The sequence below is a fragment of the Sphaerodactylus townsendi genome, linkage group LG01 (genome assembly GCF_021028975.2).
Source record: "Sphaerodactylus townsendi isolate TG3544 linkage group LG01, MPM_Stown_v2.3, whole genome shotgun sequence".
NCBI classification, from domain to species: Eukaryota; Metazoa; Chordata; class Lepidosauria; order Squamata; family Sphaerodactylidae; genus Sphaerodactylus; species Sphaerodactylus townsendi.
The window spans coordinates 84705827-84733179 of NC_059425.1; the positions used below are offsets into that span (position 1 = coordinate 84705827).

Genomic DNA, 27353 nt, shown 5'->3' on the forward strand with positions numbered 1-27353 from the left:
CTCTTCGCAATCCTTTGTGGTTCTCACCACCCTACATAATTTGGTATCATCTGCAAACTTAGCCTGCTTCACCCACCCCTACTTCCAGGTCATTTATGAATAGGTTAAAGAGCACTGGTCCCAAACCGGATCCTTGGGGGACACCACTCCCGACATCTCTCCATTGTGAGAACTTCCCATTTACACCCACTCTTTGTTTCCTGTTTCTCAACCAGTTTTTAATCCATAGGAGGACTTCCCCTCTTATTCCTTCATTGCTGAGTTTTCTCAACAGTCTCTGGTGAGGAACTTTGTCCAAAAGGCTTTTGGAAATCCAAATAGAACCAATGTCCACCGAGTTCACCCCTGTACACATGCCTGTTTACACCCTCAAAGAACTCTAGTAAGTTTGTAAGACAGGAGTTGCCTCTGCAAAAGCCATGCTGACTCTTTCTCAGCAGGTCTTGCTTTTCTACATGTTTTATAATTTTATCTTTAATGATAGATTCTACTAATTTACCAGGAACAGATGTCAAACTGACTGGCCTGTAATTTCCCGGGTCTCCCCTAGATCCTTTCTTAAAGATTGGTGTGACATTGGCCATCTTCCAGTCTTCAGGGATGGAGCCTGATTTCAGGGATAAGTTGCATATTAAAGTGAGAAGATCAGCAATTTCATGCTTGAGCTCTTTAAGAACTCTTGGGTGAATGCAATCTGGGCCAGGGGATTTGAAGGACTAGAGGGAAATTCAGATGATTTTGGCTGAAGGCAACTTACAAGAGAAAATTGCTACATTACAAATTAAAACCAAATACATTTTAAACAATAGAAATATGTCCCCCTTCAAAGATATGTGCTGTTCATACCCCATTAAAAGCCCTGACAAACAAGCAAGCCTTACAGCACCCTTCAAGATCCAAAACAAGGACCTCCCCATCTCTCTTCAGGGAAGTCATTCCACAAAATGGAATGGAAAAGTCCTGGGCTTTGATCAGTGCTGCGCAGGCCACTGTACTTGCCAGCTGCTGGCAGTCTGAAAACCATAGCTGGTGCATAGGAACATGTAGAGGAGACATCTTTCAGATGACTGGTGTGCTGTCTGATTGGGAGAAGGTAAAGGCTCCAAAGTACTGGGAATATTCCAAATAAAGAAAGGAGGAAAAGTCTGAGGATGGGGGCAAGATGTGTTGGAGAGCTGGAACTGTAAGAATTAATCAGCAGTGTGAAGGAAAAACCTTTTAGTCAAAAATGCTGATGTGCTATTACCCAAGGTGGAGACACAGTCTCTCAACAATGTGCGGGAGCTGACTGCTTTTAAAATGTTGCAAGAGGCTTGGGTAAGGAATCTTTAATACCTGTGTGTAAGAAGATCAGCTCCCAGAAGAAAATCCACAGAGAGGAATGTGATACAAATTTGACAGTCGGGAGAAGGGGGTACACAAGCATTTGATTCAATTCAGCAAACACACACAGAGTTCCTCAGATATAGATAGGTTGGAAAAATAGATTTTGGAATAGAAATGGGATATGGGACAGATGGGTGATACAACCTGATAGTGAAGTGAAGAAGATCCAGGGTTCAGAGCCAAACGGCCAGCGTCTGGTTCCAGGGGAAGGGGGGTATTGCATGTGTGGGGACAACAGCAAAGACGAAGAGATGTCAATGGTGCTGAACAAAGGCTTCACGGGGGGGGGGGGGGAGGCTTTTATACTCCAGGAGTGGCAGGACTACCTTTAGGGACTGGGCGGGTCAGTCTTTGGGAGGGTTTGGGGTAGATGTTGTTGAGAAACAATGGAGTTCCATAAGGTGGTCAAAAGTAAGTTAGTTACAAGAGGGAGGATTTGGGTCAAGATTTTCAGGGAAGGCCATGACATCAGTAATTGTCTTGTGGGTGAAATGGGCATTGTATTCGGCTAGGATACTGTATCTTTTTGGGAACACTTTCTTCTGCGAAGCTGTGACACTGAAAATATGCTGACGTAACATGAGAACTTGAAAAGCATTCTTTAGGTAACATGACAGTTGCCAGAGAAGGTCTTTCTGCTGTCCCAACATCACCTTTCTAGGCTAGCACATGGGCAGAGAGATCTGAGAAGCATCCCCCACACTATGCCACAGTGGTATACTAACAGTGTGCCTAGGTTTGTCTTAGTAGAAATATTAATGCAGTAGGATGCTTTGTGTTTAGCTGCTCGTTAACTAATTTCCAAGAAGTCCTGATTAGTGGACTGAGACTATGTAAGAGACAAGTAATTATTTCTCTTGAAACTTGTCTTTTGCTGACTGTGATGAAATTAGGTCGGGTATACATTAAATCCTGCTCCTTATCTGCTGGTCCTTATGGTCCAAAACACATTTTTCAAGATTTCATGTAACTGGCAGAAAAGAGCTGGTCTGGGTACCAAAATGATAGGAGAAAGAAAAGGGCCAACAAAATAGAAACTGGATGTCAACAACTTTAGTTAAAAGTAAAGTCAATGAAGCTAGAGGACTGGGAGGTATTTTTTTTAAAAAAAATAGAAGACTTTCAGAAATAAAAAAATAAATAGCATAAATTCAGGGGAAGGGAATAAGGTATTAAGAAAAGAATAAAGGGAATTTAAGGGAAAATTGCTAAAATTAATAGAAGAAACATCTATTTAAATACAGAACAGAACAAATACAGAACAAACATTTCTTTGCACCTGTAAGAAGCTGGATATCAGGCAGGGGAGTGGTTTGACTTAGCAAAGATGAGAGGGGATTACTGAAGGAGAATGGGAAGATAGAGAAACAGAATTAATTCTTTGTGGGAATCTTCACTGCAGAAGATGTGGGGCAGATATTCATGGTGAATCATTTTTTTCCACAGTGAAGGCATATGAAGATAAGTCAAATAGAGGTGACAAGATGAGACTTCAGGGTTAATTGGCAAATTAAAATTAGCTTCTTATATATTACCAAGCCCAGATGCCATCTATCCAGATCTACTGACAGAACTCACATGTGAAATATTGATCATCTAGACTGCTAGTTGGGTTCAACTATCGGGAGCATGTCACTGTAATATTAGAGCAATAACACTGGCTGCTGATCCACTGCAGATGCTAATTCAAGGTGTTGTTTTTGACCATTAAAGGGCTACATGATTTGGCACTTGGGTTTCTGAAGAGCAGTGTTCTTTCATATGTTCCTGCTCGAGAATTAAGATTACAGGGAAAGGACCATCAATCAAAGGAGCTCCTTTGGTGGGTATACAATAAAGGGCCTTGTCAGTGGCATCCCCATGATTACAGTGCAGCGTCCCCAAGGAGGTGTACTTTACCCCTAACTTTCAATCTTCAGGAGGCAGTTGAAGACAATTTTATTTAGGACTGCATTTGGTTACATTTGCTGACAGTCCGAAATTGTGGTTTTAGATTTTATGTTTTTAATGTATTTTTAAAGCATTTTATCTATGTTCTATATGAGGAAGGAAGGTGGCTAATAAATGTTTTAAATAAATAAACAACATTGTTTGGGGGTTTAAGAAGTGTTTATTTTAAACTTATGTAAGTTGTTTTAGTCTAAACCGCTTTGAGAATCTTTGTTGAAGGATATAATATGTATATTGTAAGTTAAAAATGAAATAAAATATGCCTTCTTATGGAGGGACTGAAAGATAATTAACACTAATTTCAAAAAGGACTAAGCAGGTTATTACAAGCCTCTTAGGCTAACCTCTGTCCCAGATAAACTAGAATATGAGATTACATTAAGCATATAAAACAAAAATGTTTTGAGGAAGAATTAGCATGGCTTTTGCCTTACCAGCTTTTTAGAATTCTCTGAAATTGTAAATGGAGACGATTGAATAGATATTCTATTTGAACTTCCTGAAAAGCTTCTTACTGTATTTTTGTCCTTGAGTTGATTTGGCAGGATAAAAGGACTGTCTCTCTTTTGGATCGTTAACTGGTTAAGAACTGGAAGCAAAGCGTAGGAATAAGTGGCCACATCTCAATAAAGTAAAGACCTTCACCTTTTATTTATTATTTATTTTGAAGTGTTTTTTATCGCACTCTTTCAAAGCTCAGTACATCTCTTTACTCATAAATAATGTGGAATGAGGAATTAAAACATTGAGGTAGTCAAGTTTATAAATTATGATAAACTGTTAAGGATGGTGGCAACCCCAACTGACTTCAGAAATCTCCAGAAGGACTTCTCCCAACTGAATAAGTGGATAGCAAAATGGCAAATGATACTTAGTGTAAGTAGGAATAAGAGATGTACAATGGAACATTTAAAAAATTGCTACCATTCTGATGGGGTCTATGGCAGAACTGGCCTGCACGTAGGCCGCACTCCCGACTCTTGGTAGGAGCAGGGACAGGTGCAGGGTGTGGTCACACAGTCCAGTCAGCCAAAGAGATACATAACAAGAGCCTGAGCTGAAGGGTTTCTGGAAGAGTAGTCAAAGCAGTCCAGATTAGTCAGCGTACCAAGGAGTCAGACCAGAGAGTCCAAACCAGAGGATAGTCCAAGAGAGCACAGTCCAAATAGTCCAAAATTGCAGAATCAGGCAAGCAGGCAGGTCAAGGTTCCAAGGAGCGTTGGGTTGCTTCCACAGAGGCAGTGCACTCTCAGCTTCTGTTTTATGCCTGAGAGCCAGCTGCTTCAGGTGCAATTAGGATCATCTGCTGAGTTAGAAGCTGTCATCTGGCTATTTTCAGACTTCTTTCTCTCTTGCATCTGTCTCTCATACACCTGCCCCCTTTCAAATGGAGGGGGAAAGTCTGGTGGATTGGGATCAGTAGCTGGTTCTGAGAGTCCAGAGACAGGAGGAGTGGGAACTGTGAAATCATCAAGGACTGAGTGGCTTGTTTGGCTTGTTTGTTCTGCTCCGTTAGTTTTAGTTTCAGCTCTGTCAACAGCAACAGGGTCAGCAGTCAGCACTAATAACTTATTAGAGGCTTCCTTTTAGTCTTCTAGCAGCTGCTTCAGTGTCAGGGTTGGAGGAAGTCAGGACACCTCCAGTAAATTGTCCCTGTGGTGCCCAGTAGTGGAGAAGCAGGAGTCACTGAAGCACAGCCTCAGAGTTAGGAAGGAAAGTTGGGGGGTTCTAATCCCTCCCCCCAGTGGCAATTCCTACAGTGGTCAGGTGGTGGCAGTGGTTACCCAAGAGGGAAAGAGATAAGCCCCTCCAGGAGGAGTTGGGAACCCCTGGGACAGGGTAGGGGTAGCATAGGGCTTCCAGGTCAAATAATACCCATTCTGGCACAGGGTCTAATCTGGCTATAATGTTTAGGTCAAAGAAAACATCAACTGATATGCAACAGTGATGATAACAAATGAAAAACACTACATTAGGGATCACTAACAACAGAATTAAAATCAATCTGTATTAATAGAAGCTGTAGGTGCCTTGGGAATACTCTGGACAGTTGTGGTCACCCAAGCCTCAGAAAAGATGTCGTAGAACTGGAAAATAGTCTAGTAATAATCAGAATCTACAAGGATGTGATTTGTTTGTTGTTTTGCTCGCTTTTGTTTTCTTGATCAATGTTTGTTTAAATTAGGTATTTTTTATAAGCCACTTTGGATCCTTATAGTTATATACACCAATCAAGGGATTGGAAAACATTCATTGTAATAAAAGGCTAAATTGTTCAGGGATGTTTACTTTTTGGGAAAAAGGCAAGAACAAATAGGAGCTTATAAAATTGTAAGTGGTTTGTAAGTAGGTGGATTTTATTCCCCTCTCCTGTTATACTAGAAGTCATGTTCACCCAGTTAAATTAATTGGCAGTGGACTCAGGGCAAATAAAAGAAAATACTTCTTCAACAACGTCTAAATTGTTTATGGAATTAAGTGTTAAAAATTGTAATGAGGATCTCTGGTTTTAAAAGGGCCTTAGACAAATTCAGGATTGCTTATTAGTCTTTATTTATTTTAAAGAAATAATCCAGTATAGCATTCAAACTTGCTAATAGGAATGAAAAAATTCATATAGGCAAATAATCAAAACAATCAGTTGTAAAAAAAGTACATGAAATAAGCATAAAACAACATCATATCAGAAAACAAATAATAGAGAAGCAAGCTGATTTAGAAAACAGTAGTATATGAAACATGTCATTCAGTAAATCCAAGAAAACCAAGGAGTATGTCCCATAAGTCTAAACTATCAAAGGCTTGCTAACATAAAAAAATGACTACCAGCTTATATATGGAAGGCCCACAGTGGAGAGTAAAGAAGACTTCCTGGGGCAGAGAATCCCACAGACTGGGCCCTACCAAGGTAAATGTGCTGCTTCAGCCTTATCCAAGGTGTGCAGAACAGGGCACTAGGTAATGACCTCAGCTCATGGACAGACTCGTACAGGAAGAGGTCAAAACACTTGCAGTACATTTCAAATGGAATTTCTGAACTATCTTCAGAAGCAACCTCCGTCCCATAGAGTGCATTACAGTAATCTAATCTGGATGTTACCAAGCCATGCATGACTACGACCAGACCAGTTTATCTCAAAAGCAGTAGCAATTAATGAAACGGCATAAGGTTTTCTTTATTTAAAATATTTTAAAAGACATCTTTCCACCCAACTTAGGGTCCCTGAGGCAGCAATGTGTTTGTAAAATGCCATCAAGTTGCAGCAACCCAGTAGAGTTTTCAGCAACCCAGTAGAGTTTTCAAGGCAAGAGACTAACAGAGGTAGTTTACCATTGCTTTCTTTTGTATAGCAACCTTTGTATTCCCAGGTGGTTTCCCATCCAAGTACTAGCCATAGCTGAGATCTGATGAAACCAGACTAGCCTGGGCTCATCCAGGTCAGGCTCAGGAAATAAATCAAGAATTTTAAAAACGTATATTAAAACAATCAAAACAAAACATGTGAACACAACCTCACAAGTAGGATACACTGCTGGAGACCTGCACCACAAGGAACAGGACTGAGTTCAGGAACAATCCCAAACTGTGAACATGCTCCTTCAGGAGGAGTGTAACTCCATCCAGAACAGTTTGTGGACCAAATCCTGAAGCTGTCTTGCTTCTAAACATCAGCACTGCCAACTTGTCTGTATTGTGTTTCAATTTGTGTGTCAGCTTGCAGCCAGTCACTATTTGATATCTTCATATTCAGAAGTGTTATGCCTCTGAATATCAGTTGCTAGAAGGCAAACAATCAAGGGTGGCTGTTGCTTTCATGCCCTGTTTTTGGACTTCTTGGAAGTACATATCTGATAATTGTTGAAAATGGGTACAGGACTAGGTGAACTCTTAAACTCTTCTTACAGATATCCTAAATGCCAACTATGCACAAAAAATCTGATAAACACTAACATTCAGTATGATTATGTAAAACCATTAGTGGAGAAAGACCAGTAAAATGGTGGGTAAGGGTAAAATGGTGTAATCATGTAATCATGAATAGGACTGAGCATCACTGTTGAAGCAAAGTATCTTTGTGATAGGAATAGCATGGGAGAAATATCTAAGGATTTTTCTTTAGTGTCACACAGAATAGTGGAACTTGGATTCATGGAGAAATGGGATGTAGATTCAGAACAGACTAAAATAAAATTTCTTTTTACAACACATTCACATATACTTTGATGGCTGTTAGCTTAGGGGTTTTTTTAAGAATTAGACAAACTCCTGGGAGGCACATCTATCAATAGATACCTACTATGACAAGATAAATTGACCCTTTGTGATTAGAGGCAGCATATCTGGATGCTGGCAGCAAATGTGGCACAACAGTTTCCCTGTGTGATTCTGGTGGTGTCTGACTGACTCCTGTTTGAAGCAGAATGCCAGACTCCCATGAACCTGTTGCCTGATCTGGCAAGGCAGCATTTAAAGTAGTGGAGGGCTGTGAGCCAAATCACCCATACATACAGAAATGTGGCTGCTCTTACTCTTTATTAAACTTGCCATTAAATTCACAAAAACAGCTAGACCACGTTTTTTAATCATTCTGAGGTATGGTGAAGAAAGCCAGCATGCTGTAGTGGTTAAAATGTCAGACTAGAATCTGGGACACCCTGGTTCAAATCCCCACTTGTGCCATGGAAGCTAGCTGGGTGACTTTGGGCCTGTCACACTCTCTCAGTCTAGTCTACCTCACAAGGCTATTGTGAGGATAAAATGAAGGAGAGGAGAATGATGAAAGCCATTGTGGGACCCAGTCAGGGAGAAAGGTGAGATATAAATAAAATATTTTTAAAAATGAGATAAAAATCCCTCTTAACCTCTGTTTACAATCTGTTGAAAGTCTGTCTTCCTTTAAAAAAAGACTCAAAGCAGAACCTTCAAAAGTTTCTTTCCTTGTTAGCTGAAGGAGACCCTCACTTGCTGCAGGCCACCAGGTAAATGGTTGTTTCTAGGCCTGGCTGAACTTCTCCATCATGTTTAGTACTCAGCTTTCTCATGGCAGGTGGGTGCATATGAGAAACTGCCACCTCCTGTCACTTGATCTCACAATGGAGTGACTATACTTATATTTATTTTATTTTATTTGACTGTCTTAGAACCTTGCTGTAACGGGTTGTCTTATATTCCGGGCGAGGGAGAGATATATTATCCCACTGTTAGCCACCAATTGTAACGGGACGTGTGGCCTACAATCAAGGTTCCCACTAAACTGACTAGTGGGGTTTCCTTTGCCACCCAAAATATCCCAGACTAGTGTTCAGGGATCTTCTTTTTACACTGCTGCCACCATTAAAGAGGAATCCCAAAATTGCTGCTGGCTGCCAAATATAATAAAGGATCCCACCTCACATTCGCTCTTGGTTTGAGGGGAATGTCCTTCAGAGTCCCTTAATTTAAAAAAATGGAGGGAACTCAAATTGGTTGGGGTTCTAGCCACACAAACAGGCACTCTTCAATCTCTCACACACAAACGCAGGCTGGCACGAGGGTAACTTGAGCACACAATTAAATTTATTTTAAAAACAAAAGAAAGGCTTCTTAAACTGGGTCAGAGAGGTACTAATGTTTGATGGTTTCAGAGAGGTTCTTCTCACTTAAAAATTACAGAGCTTCAGATGTTACTTAGGTTTCACACGCACACAGACACACGCAGGTGTCTCTTCAGGAACGATTTTGCTTTAGATCTACTAAATTTCTTCACAGACAGACACTAGCCCTTTCTGATCCACAACCCACTGAATACATACGCACACACAGTCAATGCCCTGTGAGATTCTGGCATACAAAGCCTCCCTCTCTCACACGAATCCCAAACTGGCCTCACTGCCAATGGATTGGGCCTTCCCAAGACTGGTGTTATACTCAGGTAGGACAGACTCTAGGTCTGGACAGTGTTTACTGACAATCCTCGGCCGGCACTTTACTCTGCACCAAAAAGCCAGGGCCTTCCTTCCTCTCACAAGCTTCCTTCGCTTGAGGAGAGTCACTGCCAGCTATCTGAGCTGGACCAGAATTCCTTTACCCCAGAGACAGACCGGAGAGACTTCACTCCACAGACTCTGCTCTCAACTGAACACGAGCTGTTCTTTTCAGAACTCCAAACAAAGAACTGTCTGACAGGCTCTCTCTGTCTTTTTGTTTATCTAGCAGCGTTTTAGCGCCCCCTTACATTGGCCAGGGGCAACAGTGCCTTTCATCGACCAATCTCCTTGCTTTTATTTAAATTAGGGCCAGCTGCCTTACTTTTACTGTCACCCAGGCCTCTTTAAGCAGGCCTGCTTCACACCAGCCCTTCAGGGTGGGGCAAGTCCATTACACTTGCCCTTCCCAGCCCAAGGCTAGACTCAGGGTGGCTAACAAACATTTATTTTATATAATACAACACTATATCAATAAATTAACAATTAAAACATACTAAAATATTCCCTATAATTTCACAAATGGCTGATTTAGTAACTGGAAAGGATTTATCTTCCAGCTGTAACAAGCTAGCACACTACAATTTATGACCAATTAGTGCTGTCGGTAAAGGGATACAGCGGGCATAATACCAAGATAAATGTAAGTAAACATAAAATTGACTTGAATTATGTGATATTCTATAAATGAGCAAGTATTATGTGACATTATACGTCTATAATTTAGATTCCCTAGAATGACTCCCAACAAGCCAGATTTGGAACTTCCTGTACCACTGAAGAACTGAAAACCCCACACTACCATGAGTAGAGTTCTGGTCTGGAACACGTACAAATTCTCTATAAGTTATGGACATTATGGACAAATGACTGTGGCTTAGAGCAGATGGTTGTAGAACCAACCAGGGGAGAGGTGATCCTAGATCTAATTCTATGTGGGACCCAGGACCTGGTGCGGGAAGTCAGTGTTGTTGAGCCGATAGGGAACAGCGACCACAATGCTGTCAGATTCAGTATCTCTGCATGCGAACAAGTGACAACTACTAATGTAGTTACATTCGCCTTCAGAAAGGGAAATTTCTCAAAGATGAGGGGGATAGTGCGCAGGAAGCTGAAAGGGAAAATCAAGAGAGTCAAAAAAATGTCCAAGGTGCTTGGAGGTTATTTAAAAACACAAGTCTTAAAAGCTCAGCTGGAATGTGTTCACAAGCAGGTTAGAAAAGGCAGCCACTTCAGTCCAAAAGAAAGCCACCATGGTTAACAAGGGAGGTTGAGGAAATTATTAGGGAAAAAAAGATGTCTTTTAGAAAATGGAAGTCCAATCTTAACTGATGAAGAATACCAGAGAGAACACAAATGGTGGCAAAAGAGAAGCAAAGAGTTAGCTGTGGCAAGGGAGGCAAAAAAAAGGATTATGAGGAACGCATGGCTGCTTAACATCAAGACCCTAGCAACAAACAGTTCTTCAAGTACATCCCAAAAAGCAGGAAGCCAGCTAGGGAAGCCGGTAGGCCCGTTAGGATGATGAAGGAACAAAGCAAGGTGTGCTAAAAGATGACAGGGAGAGATTGGCAGAGAGAAGCTGAATGAATTCTTTTGCATCTGTCTTCACTCCAAGAGGAGGTGAGGAAAATTCCTGCACCTGAACCAAGCTTCTTAGGAGGTGAATCCAAGGAACTAGCGAAAATAGTGGTAGACAAGGGAAGAAGTTCTGGCAGCCATTGATAAACTAAATGCTACCAAATCCCCTGGCCCAGATTGCATTCATCCAAGAGTTCTTAAAGAGCTCAAGCATGAAATTGCTGCATTGTTCTCTACATTAATATGCAACTTATCCCTGAAATCAGGCTCCATCCCTGAAGACTGGAAGATGGCCTAATGTCACACCACAATCTTTAAGAAAGGGATCTAGGGGGGACCCGGGAAATTACAGGCCAGTCAGTTTGACGGCTGTTCCTGGTAAATTAGTAGAATCTATCATTAAAGATAAAATTATAAAACATGTAGAAAAGCAAGACCTGCTGCGGAAGAGTCAGCATGGATTTTGTAGAGGCAAGTCCTGTCTTACAAACTTAATAGAGTTCTTTGAGGGTGTAAACAGACATGTGGATAAGGGGGAACCAGTGGACATTGTCTACTTGGATTTCCAAAAGGCTTTTGCATTAAAGTTCCTCACCAGAGACTGCTTGAGAAAACTGGAGCAATGAAGCTGAATAAGAGGGGGGAAGTCCTCCATGGATTACAAACTGTTGTTGAGAAACAGGAAACAAAGGGTGGGTATAAATGGGAAGTTCTCACAATGGAGAGATGTAAGGGGAGTGGTGTCCCCCCAAGGATCCTGCTTTTGGGACCTAGTGCTCTTTAACTTATTCATAAAATGACCTGGAAGTAGGGGTGGGTAGTGTGGTGGCTAAGTTTGCAGATGATACTCAAATTATGTAGGGTGGTAAGAACCACAAAGGATTAAGCTAAGAGCTCCAAGTGGACCTTGATAAATTAGGTGAGTGGGCTAAGAAATGGCAAATGCAGTTCAATGTAGCTAAATGTAAAGTGATGCACATAGGGGCAAAAAATCCAAACTTCACACACACGCTACAGGGGTCAGTGCTATCAGTCACAGACCAGGAAAGGGATTTGGGCGTCTTAGTTGGTAGTTCCATGGGAATGTCAACTCAATGCATGGCAGCTGTGAAAAAGGCAAACTCTATGCTGGGGATCATTAGGAAAGAAGTTGAGAATAAAACTGCCAGGATTGTCATGCCCTTTTATATATAAAGCAGTGGTGCGAATCCAAGACTTGGAGTAACTGTGTTCAGTTCTGGTCGCCACATCTCAAAAAGGATATCGAAGAGAGATTGAAAAAGTGCAGAGAAGGGCAACGAGGATGATTGAAGGATTGGAGCACCTTCCTTATGAGGAGAGGCTGCAGAGTTTGGGACTCTTTAGTTTGGAGAGGAGACGTCTGAGGGGGGGGATATGATTGAAGTCTATAAAATTATGCATGGGGTAGGAAAATGTTGACAGAGAGAAATTTTCTCTCTCTTTCTCACAATACTTAAACCAGGGGGCATTCATTGAAAATGCTGGGGGGAAGAATTAGGACTAATAAAAGGAAACACTTTCTTCACGCAACGTGTGATTGGTGTTTGGAATATGCTGCCACAGGAGGTGGTGATGGCCACTAACCTGGATAGCTTTAAAAAGGGCTTGGACAGATTTATGGAGGAGAAGTCAATCTATGGCTACCAATCTTGATCCTCCTTGATCTCAGATTGCAAATGCCTTAGCAGACCAGGTGCTCAGGAGCAGCAGCAGCAGCAGAAGGCCATTGCTTTCACATCCTGCATGTGAGCTCCCAAAGGCACCTGGTGGGCCACTGCGAGTAGCAGAATGCTGGACTAGATGGACTCTGGTCTGATCCAGCAGGCTAGTTCTTATGTTCTTATGTTCTTATTCAAGATATATGGTGACAATCCATATTCTTTTGATGGACTCTGGTGATTTTAAAAAAAGGACTTAAATGTTCTTTAAAAGTTTTTTGGAAATGAAATTTGTACCTGTATTAGGAAATAAGTAGTACCATATAGGAATTAATATATATCTTTGTATGTTTTAGGCACTTTATTGCACATTAATAGAGCACTGGCACCTTTCTTCTCTGTATATATGTTTCTATTTTAAGCCATTGAGCATAGTAAATAGTAGGTTTCTCTATACAATAATCACAATGCCCAAGATATATTCTAAGAGGTCTAGAAGGACCAGCAGTGGTGATTCGCCTCAGCCCAGTTGAAGATGGAGCTCGTCCATGATGGTGACCAGCACTGTCTCTGTCCCATGACCTGGCCGGAAGCCAGACTGCAATGAGTACAAAGCCAATCTGTCACCAAGATACCTGCAGTTGCTCTAGCACTTCCTTCTCAACAATCTTTCCCATAAACAGTACATTCGAGACTGGCAGGCAGTGGCATATCTGCCTGCGGACATGGGGTAACCCAGGAGAGGCCAGGTGCGCCGGCGGGAGAGAGGACTTGCATTCCGATGTGACCCCCCCCCCCGCGCCTGGTGTGCCCCTCTGGGTGAGGTCTCTCCGGCATGCTGGCGTGATCCCCAGGAGAGACCGGGTGGACCGGTGGGAGAGAGGCTTTGTGCACCACGGGAGGCCACTTGCACCGGCACAATCCCTGCGTAGGATCACAGGGAAAAAGGCCTTGTGTGGTGCAGTGCGCTGGTGGAGGACAGGCCTGCAGGGGGGTCGCACCAACACACCTGGCCTCTCCCGGGGATTGCACCGGCACACCAGAGAAGCCTCATGTGGCAGGGCGATCGCACCTCCCTCTCAACTACCTTATCCATAAACAGTACATTCGAGACGGGCAGGCAGTGGCGTATCTGCCTGGGGACATGGGGTAACCCATGTCCTTGGACACAACTAATTTGGTCATGTGGGGGTGCAAAATCGACCCCCACAGACCAAATTTCTGCCGCAAAGAGTCTTCGGCCTTCCTCAGCCTGGTCCACATCATTCTGCTGCGTTGTCTTTGGTCTCCCATGGCCCCACCCACATCATCAAAGACCAGGCAGCAGGATGAAGTGGGCAGGGTCGAGAGAGGCCAAACACAGGAGACGCCAGGCACGCTGGCAGGAGAGAGGACTCGCATGCCGATGCGACCCCACCTGCCTGGCGCGCCCCTCCGGGCGAGGCGTCTCCAGCATGCTGATGTGATCCCTGGAAGAGGCTGGGCGGACCTGCGGGAGAGAGGCCTTGCGCACCACGGGAGGCCACTTGCACTGGCACGATCCCTGTGTAGGATCACAGGGAGCAGTGGTGGGATTCAGCAGGTTCATGCCACTTCGGCAGAACCGGTTGTTAAAATGGTGCTTGTAAACAACCAGTTGTTAAATTATTTGAATCTCTCCACCGGAACCGGTTGTTAAATTATTTGAATCCCACCAGTGGAGAAAGGCCTTGTGTGGTGTGGTGCGCCGGTGGAGGAGAGGCCTGCAGGGGAGTCGCGCCGGCACACCCGACCTCTCCCAGGGATTGCACCTGCACACCAGAGAGGCCTCGTGCAGCAGGGTGATCACATCGGCATGAGAGGCCTCCTGGATGCACCATGGCCGGGAGGCAGTGGGTTCGCACGGGCACCAGGGTGCCTGTCCGAGCCCCACTCCAAGTGTAAAGGGGGTGCAGGGTGGGAGAGCGCCCAGAGCAAGTGTTGTCCCCAGGCACCATTTCCCCCCATACGCCTCTGCTGGCAGGTAGTTGGATAGATCTAAAAGATCCAGTGATGGTTTCTTTAATAGTGGTCATACTATTGCCTCTTTTAACTCCCCCATGAAAACTTCTTGCTGGAGGGAGAGGTTGCTTATTTCCAACGTGGGGGGCCTGCACCTTATCACTCCTGCCTTTACTAGCTGCGATGGGCATGGGTGAAGGAAGCAAGTGATAGGCTTCACAGCTGCCAGTACCTTGTCGACATCAACCTCTGAGAGCAGGCTGAAATGGTCTAATAATGGAATTGAAAACAGCCAAAGGGCCTCCAGTTCCCTTATTGTATCAAGTGTTCCCAGGAGATCATAGCTGAGCGCTAAGACTCTGTCTGCAAAAAAGTTTGCAAATGCCTCACAGCCAGCTGCCAAATCACTAACATTTTTTCAATCTCATAGGAAGGGATGTTAAAGACCAAATTACCTTTAAAAATTGTGCCAAGCGAGAGTTAGCAGATGCAATGGAGGCCTCATAGAATTGCTTCTTTGTGACCTTCACTGCCACCTCATTGGATTTCATAAACACCCCATAAGATGTTGAAGTAGCTTTGTCATGAGTATGATTTCAACCTGACTCTAGGCATCAAAGCTTCCACTTCAGTACCTGCAGCTCCTCAATTTACCAAGGAGCTTGATGAACATGGAAACAGAGAGGCCTTCAGGGAGCAATAACCTGAGAAGGGAAATGGGTGAGATGCAGAGAGGGTTTCAAAAGACGGCCCAGCAGCTGGAAGTATTGCTGTCACGGGCTGGCTGTCACGGAAACGCAGGAGACAGATGGAGAACTAGCCATGACAGTTGAATGCTCAACCTCTTACGCTGGCCCTGGCAGCTGGGGGCGCCCCACCAGTGCTACTTGCTCCAGTTCAACAGCTGGGGCAGCCAGCCCCTGCCCCCCTGCTGGGGCCTCCAGTGCCACCAACTCCTGTGCCTCCCATGGACCCACCTCCATGGCCAGGGCCCCTCTGAGGAGCAATGGGTGACTTCTTTTGATGGAGCCGCTGAGAAGCTAACCTGTTTCATGATCCAGGTAGTGGCCTTTATCCATGACTGGCCAAAAGGAGAGTTGTGTGCACTATGTAGACTCTCTATTGGAAGAGGATGGTGCTGCATGGCTTGTGGGGCTTTTTGAAGTGAGTGCAGCCAAGTTGGGGAACTTTAATCTTTTTAGGCTCACCCTGCCTGAACATTTGTGGATCAGTTCCAGGAGGATAGAGTTCGCACGCAGCTGCAGTGCCTGCGACAAGGGACCCAATCTGTCATCAAGTGTGCCTCTGAGTTTTGTTGCTTGGTCAGCCATGTCCATACCTGGCCTGAAGCTAGTTTGGTTAATATGTTTAAGGATGGGGTGAATGCAGAAGTGCTGCAATGGTGGTTGATGCCAAGGAACCCTGGGATGATCATGGGGTGAATCCCCCAGGCAGGCGAAGCGGAAGAACGCTTGCAGGTTGTGAAGTGCTCCAAACACTGGCAAGGATCCCCTAGCCACCCAGGTCATGCTGGGATCCCAGCAAAAGGGGAGATGAGGAGGGCCAGGGCCAGGGCCAGAGAGGAGGGAGGGGGTCTGAGCAGAACCAGGTTCCCAGATCCCATCCAGGAGGTGAAACATGGCAGGATCAAACTGAGGCTGATCTTGATATACTGTCCCCCTAAAGATAACCCCTAAAGACATTATGAGGATATTTATGATGGAACTCTGACACCAAATGGGGCCCTAACATTAGCTGCATCAAGCCACTAATTCTCCCCCACAGGAAAATTTTTCCAAGCAACTAAATACTTCAGGCAGCCATGATGCAGATGTGAGTCCAACACCCAGTTAACCTTATGGTGCTCTTGCCAATCAACAAGAGAAGAAGGGGGTACTTTCACTTCAAGTGGTGGGGGATTCTGGAGGCCAGGACTATTAAGTTGGCACTGACTGCCTGGTGTTATTGGCTGGAGGGAGCTGCCTTCTCTTTTGAAGTGTGGACTGGTCATAAGAACCAGAAGGCTTTGCAGTCTTTGCAGTTGTTAAGATTGATGTTCTGGAAAGAATTGTTCTGCCCTTTCTGGATGAGGTGATTGTTTTAAAGAAATTTAATGGGCCTATCTACATTAAACTAGAGCAATTTCAAAAAAAATCGGGAAAATTCAGATTCGGCTTGATTTGGCTATAGAATTATTGATGTGGCCGAATTAGACGAATTGCTGATTCAGGTTCATTTACATTTTTGGCCTGTAGGGGGTGCATATTTTAAGCTAGTGACACCAAAATTTCAGGGTATCATCAGGAGACTCTTTGGATGATATCACTCATGTTTGGGGAAGATTGGTTCAGGAGGTCCAAAATTATGTCCCCGTCCCTGTCCCCTATTGTCCCTGTGTCCCTGTCCCCCATTGTTTCCAATGGGAACTAATAGGAGATGGGGGCTACCCTTTTGAGAGTCCATCACTTTGGACCCCATGAACCAAACCTAACCAAACCTGGATGATATCATCAGGAGAGTCTCCTGAAGATACCCTGACATTTGGCGCATCTACCTTTAAATATGTGCACCCCACAGACACCTCCAAAAGTTCCCCATTGGCTGAAATGGAGCCACTTCAGAACATAGAATCTCCCAGCTCTTCAGCAAGTTCTATGGTGGGAAAAATTGTTTTTTATCACCTTAGACTTCAGTGGGGCTTGCTGTTATGCCCAGCTGGCTCTGTGCTGGAGATTTTATTGAGGGGCTCTGATGGGGGTTTTGCTCTGGGTAGGGGCACCAAATTTCTTGCAGGGCTGCTGATGAGTCTCCTCAAAGGAACCAGCTGATTTTGCTGAAGTTTGGATGGTTGGGCACTCATTCTGTGAGCATCAGCTTCACCTTCAATTGGGTGCCCTCAGCATTTGCCCTTCCCATCCAAACTTCAGCAAAGTTGGCTGGTTCCTTTCAGGAGACTCACCAGCAGCCCTGTGGGAAATTTGGTGCCCCTACCCAGAGCAAAAACCCCAGCAGAGCACCTCCCCCACTGAAATGTCTACAATAGAGCCAGCTGGATATAACAACAAGCCTCACCCTATCCCACACCTCCCACTACTTTTTTGCACCCCTGCAGCACCACGGAGTGTGGGATACATGCTTGTTGTGTTCAAACATGTGGCTAAGGAATCGGGCTGTGATGTGCTGGTGATTTTGGGGTGACCAAGTGGGAAAATCAGGAGGATCCATGAGGAGCTGTGCCTTTTTACCATATTTTTGCACCACTGTAGCTGCATGGAGCATGGGATGCATGATTGTTGTGTTCAGACATGTGGCTACGGGCTTGGGCTGTGATGTGATGGTGATTTTTTGTGGGGTGATAATGCAAAAATCATGAGGATCCATGTTTTTAAGCAGGTTTTGGCACCGCTGTGGCGCCATAGAGCATGAGATGTGTGATTGTTGTGTTCAGACATGTGGCCAAGGGCATTAACTGTGATATGATGGTGATTTTGGGGTGGCCAAGTGGAAAAATCGGGAGGATCCATGAGGATCTGTGCTTTTCAAGCAAGTTTCTCCAGCTTCCCAAATGCCCATAAGTGGCACCGTCCACTGTCCATTGTTATTTCAAGTGGCTTCTTTTCAGGTGGGGGGTGGCAAACAGGGGCACTGGGAGAGAAAGATGTGGCAATCAGGGGAAGGGGAAGGAGGGGAAAGCAGCTTTTAAAGCAGCATTGTTTTGTTTGCCTAAATTCAGTGTGGATTGGGGGATTTAAAGGGAGAGCTCCCTTTAAATCCTCCCCATACTCCACCCCGAATTTTGGCAAACAATGTTGCTTTCATTGTTTAAAGGGAGCCCATGTGGCTCCCAGCCCACAACCCCCTCCCCCCGAATCCATTTGAATGCCCGAATTGGGCCTGATTCGCCAAGCCTAATGTTACACTGTTTCCAGGCCTACCCTGAAACTTGTTAAACCGGACATTTGCTGGAGTACATGGGAACCTGATTTGGATTGGGATTGTGGATAGAGGGGGCTTAGTCCTTTCCTCTAGTCTAACCCATGGAAGTTTTCTGCTATGAAACAGCCCCCAAAATACACTATTTGCTTTATAGGAGCAATGGAGTATCTAGGGGGGCAAGGCACCATTTGCCTGGGTCACATGGTGGGAGCATTTTGGCAACCCACCCTATCCCCTCAGTTTACCTCTCCAACCACCAGTTTGGCAGGGGCCTGAGCATGGGGTGGCACATTTTGTACAGGCACACCACTGTATACGAGAAATATATATATAGTCCAGTAATACAAATTTGCCTTAGCAGAGGCCTCCAATACTATATCATTCCTGCTCTGAGATAAAGCCAATGTTATGGCCTTTTCTGGCACATAGAATTGGCAGCTGCTTATAAGTGACAATGTAATGTTGCTTTTAGTGAACATTTAGAAGATGAATATGATGTGTTGCTGCTAAGACAGCACTGGATTCTGGACATTCTGAGAAACTTTGAAGAAGAAAGGATTTGGAGGTAATCTGTCAAGCTTTTAAATCTCAGCAAAACCTTATACTTCAAAATCTTTTTTTGTCTTTAAGGTCTTTTAAAATGACATATATGCTTACAGGTATTTATATTAGGACAAACAAAATTTTCTTATGCTTTAATTTTGACTGTTATAGGAAATACAGAATGAAAGAGGCAATGTCAAATAACAGTACAACAAGTATATCTCAAGCAAGAAAAGCAGTGGAACAACTAAAAATGGAGGCATACCTGGACAGGATAAAGGTAAACTGAAAATTGTAATAAAGTTTACATACAATACATACACAATACATTTTAACTACCTATATTTTTTCATGGTGATAATTATTATGTAGTACAGAAATATTTAGCTAAAAAGCACGGTGAGGACTTGATTTGATGGCTTATTTTCAGTTTGTTTTTTGCTATATTGAACATGGTGTCTGAAGATCTTTTAAAGTCTCAATGCATATCTTTTCAGATTTTCAGCTTGCCACACAGAAGTCTCTTGGTTTATAACTGGAAATTAAATAACTGTATAAACTGAGTTCATGATTGTCCAACAGCAAGGTTAACAGATGAACATATGTGCATACATACACATACACCAACACATACTACAAGCACAATCATAAGAACACTTTGCTGTGTGAAAGCCACAATGAATAGAGCTGAGTAGGATTCTAAGCAGACCTGCTTAAGGTGGCACTGTAATCTGCTGGTTTTTTTCAGAAGCTGGAACTTGCAGTTTGTTTCATAAACTGGAGCTATTCAATTATAGTGCTTACATATTTCAAAATGCACCCCTGCAAACATGTAGTCAATGAAAATACCAAGGCCAGGTTTAAGCAGACAATACTTGAGAGATCTGTGCTTTTACTTGTAGCACTATTGTTATCCCAGTTGTTTTAGCTGAAATTAATGAACAAGTGAAATAGCTGGGACCACATGGACAATTTTAAATAGCGAGAATGGCATGCCAGAACACACACACCCTCCATGTTTTATGCTTTTCTCTCACCAACATAGGAGCAAGTCCTGGTGAATTCCATCGGGACAAAGAGATGTTTACAACAAACTCTGAAAAAACTGCTGTATAAACATAAGAAGAAAGGATGTTGCTTTAGAAGGTCCCCTGCTAGAAATGCATCTCTTCTGAGAAACAGATTACCCATTTCCTTTGGATCTAATGATCTGCAGATAGCAAGACGGTTCAAGCTAATCATAAGGGGCCATGGTGGAGATACAAGAAAAAAAATTGAAATATATTTATTGTTGTGACTTGATATGACTCTTGCCTAATCCAGAGAAAAGAAGAAACTCTCCTGGGAAGTACACGTTAGCTACTCTTGAGATTTTTGGAGGGAAAAAATGAAATATATGTGTAATGAATTCATATTGTAATATGCAGTACAGTATACTCTTTTAACATAGCAGAGTTTTTAAAGAAGAGTAATATCTATAATCCAACTTAGTGCTAAATACTGGTGCAAAAGTTTTCTTTCAGCAAAGAGGTTAATGTGAAATAGTGAATCCATTTATGTATGCATTTATTTAAAACATTTTCCCCTCCTTTCCACCCAGTTAGAACTCTTGAGGACTTAAACACTGAAAAATACATTAAAATTTAAAAATGCAGGTATAAAAACAACAAATAAAACAAACAGGAAGTAAGAAAATATGAAATAAAACAAAACTCTTCACATGCCATTTGAAGACAATGATAGATGAATCTCCTGGGAAGGGAATTCAACAGTTTTGGTGCTACAGTCAAAAAGATTGTCTTTCAGGTTGTCCACTCATCTCGCCTCAAATGACAGATACATGAAGCAGTGCCCCCAAATATGACTATAATGGTTGGATAAGTCCTTCAGGTATGCTGGTCCCAAGCCAGTTAGGACATTAAATGTCAATATCAGCACTTTGAATTGGGTCCAGAAGCAAATTGGGAACCAGTGTGGATGAAACAAGACTGGAGTGATGTGCCCCCTACAGTTTACTTGAGTTAGCATTCCTGCTACAACATTTGATACCAATTATGACTTCCAAACAATCTTCAAGCACAGTCCCATGAAGAGTTCATTACAGTCATTTGAGCCCTTTGGGGGGAGAGCAGTTTATTAAGTCGAATTAATAATAATAATAATAATAATAATAATAATAATAATAATAATAATAATAATAATAATAATAATAATAATAATAATAATAATAATAATAATAATAATAATAATAATTCCAAACGGACAAAGTTGAATCCAAACGGACAAAGTGTTGAAACACAATACACCAGACATCACCGTGATCAAGGACGAGAAAGTGACCATCATCGACATAGCAGTCCCCGGTTACAGCAGGGTCATTGAAAAAAAAAAAAGAGAAGGTCACTTGAAAATCGAGCTTCAGCATCTAAGGCACAAACCAGCTGAGGTTGTCCCACTGGTAATCGGCACGCTGGGCACCATCCCAAAAATACTAGGGCAGCACTTGAAACATTTTCAAATTGACAAAATTAACATTTGTCAAATTCAGAAGGCAGCCCTGCTGGGATCCGCACAAATACTACACCGATACATTACAACTTCCTAGGCCTCTGGGTAAGGCTCGAATTGTAATGAAGGCCAACAACCAGCTAAAGATCTGGCAGCTGTGAAATCTACAATAATAACAATGACGATGACGATAACAACAACAACAACAATACTACTACTACTACTACTACTACTACTACTACTACTACTAATAATAATAATAATAATAATAATAATAATAATAATAATAATAATAATAATAATAAAATACACCAGACATCACCGTGATCAAGGACAAGAATGTGACCATCATCGACATAGCCGTCCCCGGTGACAGCAGGGTCATTGAAAAAGAACACGAGAAGGTCACTAGATACCACGATTTGAAAATCGAGCTTTAGCATCTATGGCACAAACCAGCTGAGGTCGTCCCAGTGGTAATCAACAGCCTGGGGGTCATCCTGAAAACTCTAGGGCAGCACTTGAAACATCTTCGATTTGACAAAATTAACATTCGTCAAATTCAGAAGGCAGCCCGGCTGGGATCCTCACAAATACTACGCCGATATATTACAACTTCCTAAGCCTCTGGGTGAGGCTCAAATTGTAATGAAGGCCAACAACCAGCTAAAGATCTGGCAGCTGTGAAATCTACCATAATAATTATAACAACAACAACAACAACAATGATGATGATGATGATGATGATGATAATGATTTTAATAATGGACAAAACTTCAACTGATCCCAAAAAGACTCTGCCAAGAAGCGGATGAAACTGTGGACCATGCATTCAGCTCCTGCAAAAAGATTGCGCAGACTACAACAGTGTGGCCAAAATGGTCCACTGGAACAGTTGCAAAAATTATGACTTGCCCACCTCTAACAACTGGTGGGAACATCAATCTGAAAAAGTCCTCAAAAATCAGCAAGCCAAGATACTGTGGGATTTTCATATACAAACAGACAAAGTACTGCAGCACAACACACCCAACATTGTCATTGTCGAACCAGAAAAGGTGTGGATCATTGATATCACGATACCCAATGACAGTAGGGTCAATGAAAAACAACATGAAAAGATCGCAAAATACCTGGATCTAAAGATCGAGATCCAGCGTCTTTGGCACAAACCAGCAGCAGTGAAAGTTAGTGGTCATCGGCGCGACTGAGCTCGTCCCAAAAGACCCAAATGGGGTCAAGACTTGGAAAACTAACTAACACAGACAAAAATCAACATCTGTCAATCCTCTGAAAAGTCAGCTGCTGGGCTCCACAAACGTCCTTCGCCGATACGTCACAACATCCTAGGCCTCTGGCTGGGGCTCAATGGTGACGTAGACCAACACCGACAGTGATACCTGGCTTCCGTGTATTTTGTATAATAATAATGATGATGATAATGATAATAATAATAAACTAGATTTTACCAGGGCATTCAGCACAGTTGCAAGATCTTCTTTGTTCAGGAAAAACTGGCTGGCTCATGGTGAAAGGTATTCCTGGCTACCACTAACATCTGCTTATCAAAAAGGAGACCCATAGCACCCAAGCTGTGAACCAGTTGCTTTAGGGAAATGCAACCCCATCCAGAACAGGAGACCCCTCAATTCCTGGGTCAGTCCTTCCACTTACTATAGCTCTTCCATCTTGTCAAGATTAAGCTTTAGTTTATTAGTCTTCATCCATCTCAAAACTGCCTCCAGGTACCGGTTGAAGGTTCCCACAGCCTACCTAGGTACAACTGTTAGTCCATATTGGTGACAACCAACCCAAATTTCTGGATGACCTCAACTAGAAGTTTCATATAGATATTAAGAAGCATGGGGAACAAGATGGAACCTTGCAGGATCCTATAGGCAGTCCCCCACCAACCCAATTTTCTGAAAGCTACCTTCCAAGCAGAATTAAAACCACCACAATATGGTGCCTTCCCCCAGTCTCAACCCTGAAAGGCAGTCAGAAGGATACCATGATGAAAGTTACAGTGAAGTCCGCAAACATCGACAGTGTGGCATTCCCTTGTTCATCTTCTGGTGTAAGTCATCCACTAGGGCAACCAAGGCTGTTTCAGTCCTATAACCAGACCTGACATGTGAGTGGCACAAATAATTTGCATTATAAGTACTCAGAGGTAGCCCGTGAGATATCAAAAGTATGTTGCTGATCATACTGCCTTCCAGCAGAGAAACACTGATTTTTCTACAAGTGTCAGATAATGAGCAATTACGTGCCTTAATTATTATTATCTCTCACTCTCTTTTTTTTAAAGACAGAGAGCATTGTTAACTATTTCTAAAATAGTGTTGTGAGATCAACACTGGCATTAGTAAGATGTTTGTTGATGTGCTCATGTTAGACACAAAGCAAAAACAGAGTAGATGTCATTGCAAGAATAGTAATTATGCTTGTCTTGTCTTGGAAGGTGACTATAGTAATTGCAGCATTTTCTCTTGTCAGTGAATGTTATAATTGTAGTGCATCTAACAGGTTTATGTTCTAACTTGGGCTATTTTTAATCATCTCCTTTACTTTGAAATGTAAGAGTAAAATTCCACAATTGTTCTACAGGCTGCTAATTTTCTGTTAAATCACAATTGTTTGATAACTTGGGCCTCTGGATACTCATTACATCCTGTGTGTGTGTGTGTCTACACACACACACACACACACACACACACACAGAGAGAGAGAGAGAGAGAGAGAGAGAGAGAGAGAGAGAGAGTATAAAAATGAGTGAGGAAGAGGAAATGAGTATCAGCTTTCAGTTAATAGAGTATTATGGAGTGGCTAGATACCAAGGACCATATTGCCCCTGTTACAAGAGGAGAAGATAAATTTTGTATGTCTTTGATTAGTGCTCATCTTTTTATCTTCATTTTATTTTTACTACTTGAGATTTTATCCTGAAGAAAAGCAGATGATGAAAACACTAGCAAAAAAGAAGATTCACAACATTATTTTTTTGATATCGCTAAATGAACAGTACTCCCCCACCCCCCAAAGTGAGTGCTGTTCGGGGGACACTTTTCATAAGCTTAGATGTATAAATAGAATGCCACTGGCTAACAGTTGATTTTGCTCAGTTACTAAATATATATATTTATTTCTTTTAATTGTATTTATACTTACCCTTTCCTGGCAACAACCGAGCTAAAGGCAGCTCACAACAAGATAATATACATAATAATCAGTATAAATATGTGAAAAATTGTTCTCTCTCATTTATCTGCCTCACCTTCTTCAGGTTTAAGTCAATGTGCTTGATGTGCGTTTCTACTTTATGGAAATGTTCAGAGTGCTTGGATATTTCTACAGCTACTATGACACTAATGCTGATGTTCAGGTTTGTATTTCTTTTTTTTCTCTTTGATTTTTTAAACTCTTGATAGGTATCCAAGGCTGCTGCTGATTTGTTGGCATACTGTGATGCCCATATGGGAGAAGATCCACTTATTATACCAGTGCCTGCATCTGAAAATCCCTTCAGGGAGAAGAAGCTGTTGTGTACTATTCTTTGAATTCCCTTAAAATTAAAAAAATGTCCTTTGTGAAAATGTTACTGATGGTGCATGCTTTTCCTGAAAACCTCATCTGGGTTACATAATAATTTAGTTCAGTAGTGACTTTCTAAGAAAACAGTATGTGGCAAAGCGCCTCCCTAGCCCCACCCACTGGGGTGGGTACCATCCCTCCTTCCCTTTCCTGGGTGGTGTCACTCCCATCCTGGCCCCTGGTCTTAGGGGGTCGTGTTGTCCCAAATAGCTTCTGAGCCCACAGGTTGGCAAAGGCGGGTATCTGTCCCTAACTCCAGTCCCTCCCTGCCAAGTCTTCTGCCACTATTCCACCCTATTGTAGCTCCTTTCCCTCTCCCTCCCTCTGAACGTTTCACCAACCCTCCGTCCACTCCCCTCTCCTCCACACACCACCACTCTCTGCCCCTTACTTCCTCCTCCCCCCGTTCCTCCAACTCCCTTTGTCCCAATCCCAGGTCAGCTCTCCAGTTTGCGCACAGCCCCCTTGGTTTCCACCTCGCTCTCTCCGTCCCTTCCTTCCTTTCCCCCACCTTCTCAGCCCCTCCTGCGCTCTAGCAAGTTCCCAGGCTCCACCCCTCCTGGCCCATAAGCACCAGGGATGGCCAAAAGTGCGGAGCCTCCTGGGGTGCTCCCCACTCCGGCTGCGGCCTGACCTCTCCTGTCTTCCAGTGTCAGGCCTGCCAGGCTCCCAGGGCCAGCAGCAGTGGCCCTAGGCTGGTGCACTGACTGGCCAGCCAGGCTCCAAGCTGCTCTGGCCTTCAGCGGCTCCTCTGTGGCGGCGCTGGTCTCCAGGGGTTCCCTCTGTCCAGCACCTGGCTGGCCATGTCTCAAGGCTCTCCCCCACTGAGGCAAGCTTGCGGGGGCTGCGAGGCTGGGGAGGGCTCTGGGAAAAGTCCGGGGAGGGGCCTCCCTTCCGACCCCGGACACAGTACTATTTGAGGTTACTGTAAGTATTTTACACAAATGTCTAAGATAACATAAAAAATTTTAATCAACTCTCTTAGTTTAAATATTTATGTTGTTGATCGTTATTTTGTAATGAAGGACCTGTTTGATCTCAGATGTATGACATTTTGCCAATTAGCCAGTTTGGTGTGTGTATGTTTGTGAGAAAAACAGTTATCGAGATGAGCAATACTAATTCGGTTTTTAAAAAGTGTTTCTTTTATTTTAAGAAAGGCAAGTTTAGCAAGTAGTGTTGTACTTGGTGATGCCAATGGAAATGCTGGAGCTTTTCAGAATCTAGTTTTATCTCTCCATTTTAGGAATGAATCTGCTAGGTTGCTTAATCTTTGTTTTTGACTGCATGAAAAGCAATTCTAGATTATAAGCACAACAAAAACATACACTAAAATTATGTTGATGTTAACATCAACATTTGTCAGGTTGACATTCTAGAAGATTAGCAGAGTCAGTGTGTGTAGCAAGTACAATCAAGAAATTGTTGCTTCAGCTTCCACACATTTAAGTAGTTGGGGTTTTTTTTACAAAATATTGAGTCTTACACTCCCAGTTTAGCATTATAAAACATAAACCTATCAGTGCAGGTATGTATCACCTGGACATGCCTTTAATAATGGCTTTTAGCCCAGATTTGTCACTGAATGCTATTATTATAGCTCTGCATGCATTATGTAATTGTGTTTTCTGTGTTACTGTTTATGTTAAACATTTCCTTATGTCCTCTAAATAAGAGCTAAAGGATGAATATGATTTTTCCTTTTGGACAACCACTTTTAATTTGCCTCATGCGATGTGCCCAACAATGTTACTGTATGACCTAAATCTTCTTCTCCTCATTCATGTTTTTATGCTTTTGATATTGATTTAATAAAGAGAATTTTGATTTGTGATTGTTGCCTATGCAGATTTGGAGTCATGCAATGGTGTAGTGCCCAATGGTCGGGGGGGCGACGCCCCAGGCAGAGCAGTGGCAGAGGCATGGCCAGGCCACCACGGGAGCATGGGGGGCATTCCAGGGCACCGGGCGACGCCTCATCAAGGGTGTAGGGCGTACGGGCCCCAGGTGTAGTTTCCCCTTGCTTTGCCTCTGGGGTCATGTCCTACAAGTGTCACAGATTCATTATGTAACTTGGACAGAATCCTACTTCCTTACTCTCATTCCCCACTGCTTAACTAATGAATATTAGAGTCATATGACAAGCTAAAACTGCAACTATTGAACTGAAATTCGTTAAGAAGTTTCACACCCTCCCTTCTCCCCAGCAAAGATTTGGGATTTGTTAAATGA

General features: G+C 43.0%; 1 protein-coding gene across 1 annotated transcript in view; it reads left to right on the top strand.

Annotated features, from left to right (window-relative positions):
- Positions 1-26953, top strand: part of GNG4 (G protein subunit gamma 4) — a 36166-nt gene extending 9213 nt beyond the window's left edge. The window contains exons 2-3 of the mRNA XM_048485780.1: positions 19191-19299; positions 24959-26953. Coding sequence (XP_048341737.1) covers positions 19201-19299; positions 24959-25087 — 228 coding nt within the window. The 5' untranslated portion in view covers positions 19191-19200 and the 3' untranslated portion in view covers positions 25088-26953. The remainder of the gene's footprint in view (positions 1-19190; positions 19300-24958) is intronic.
- Positions 26954-27353: the final 400 nt, after the last annotated feature.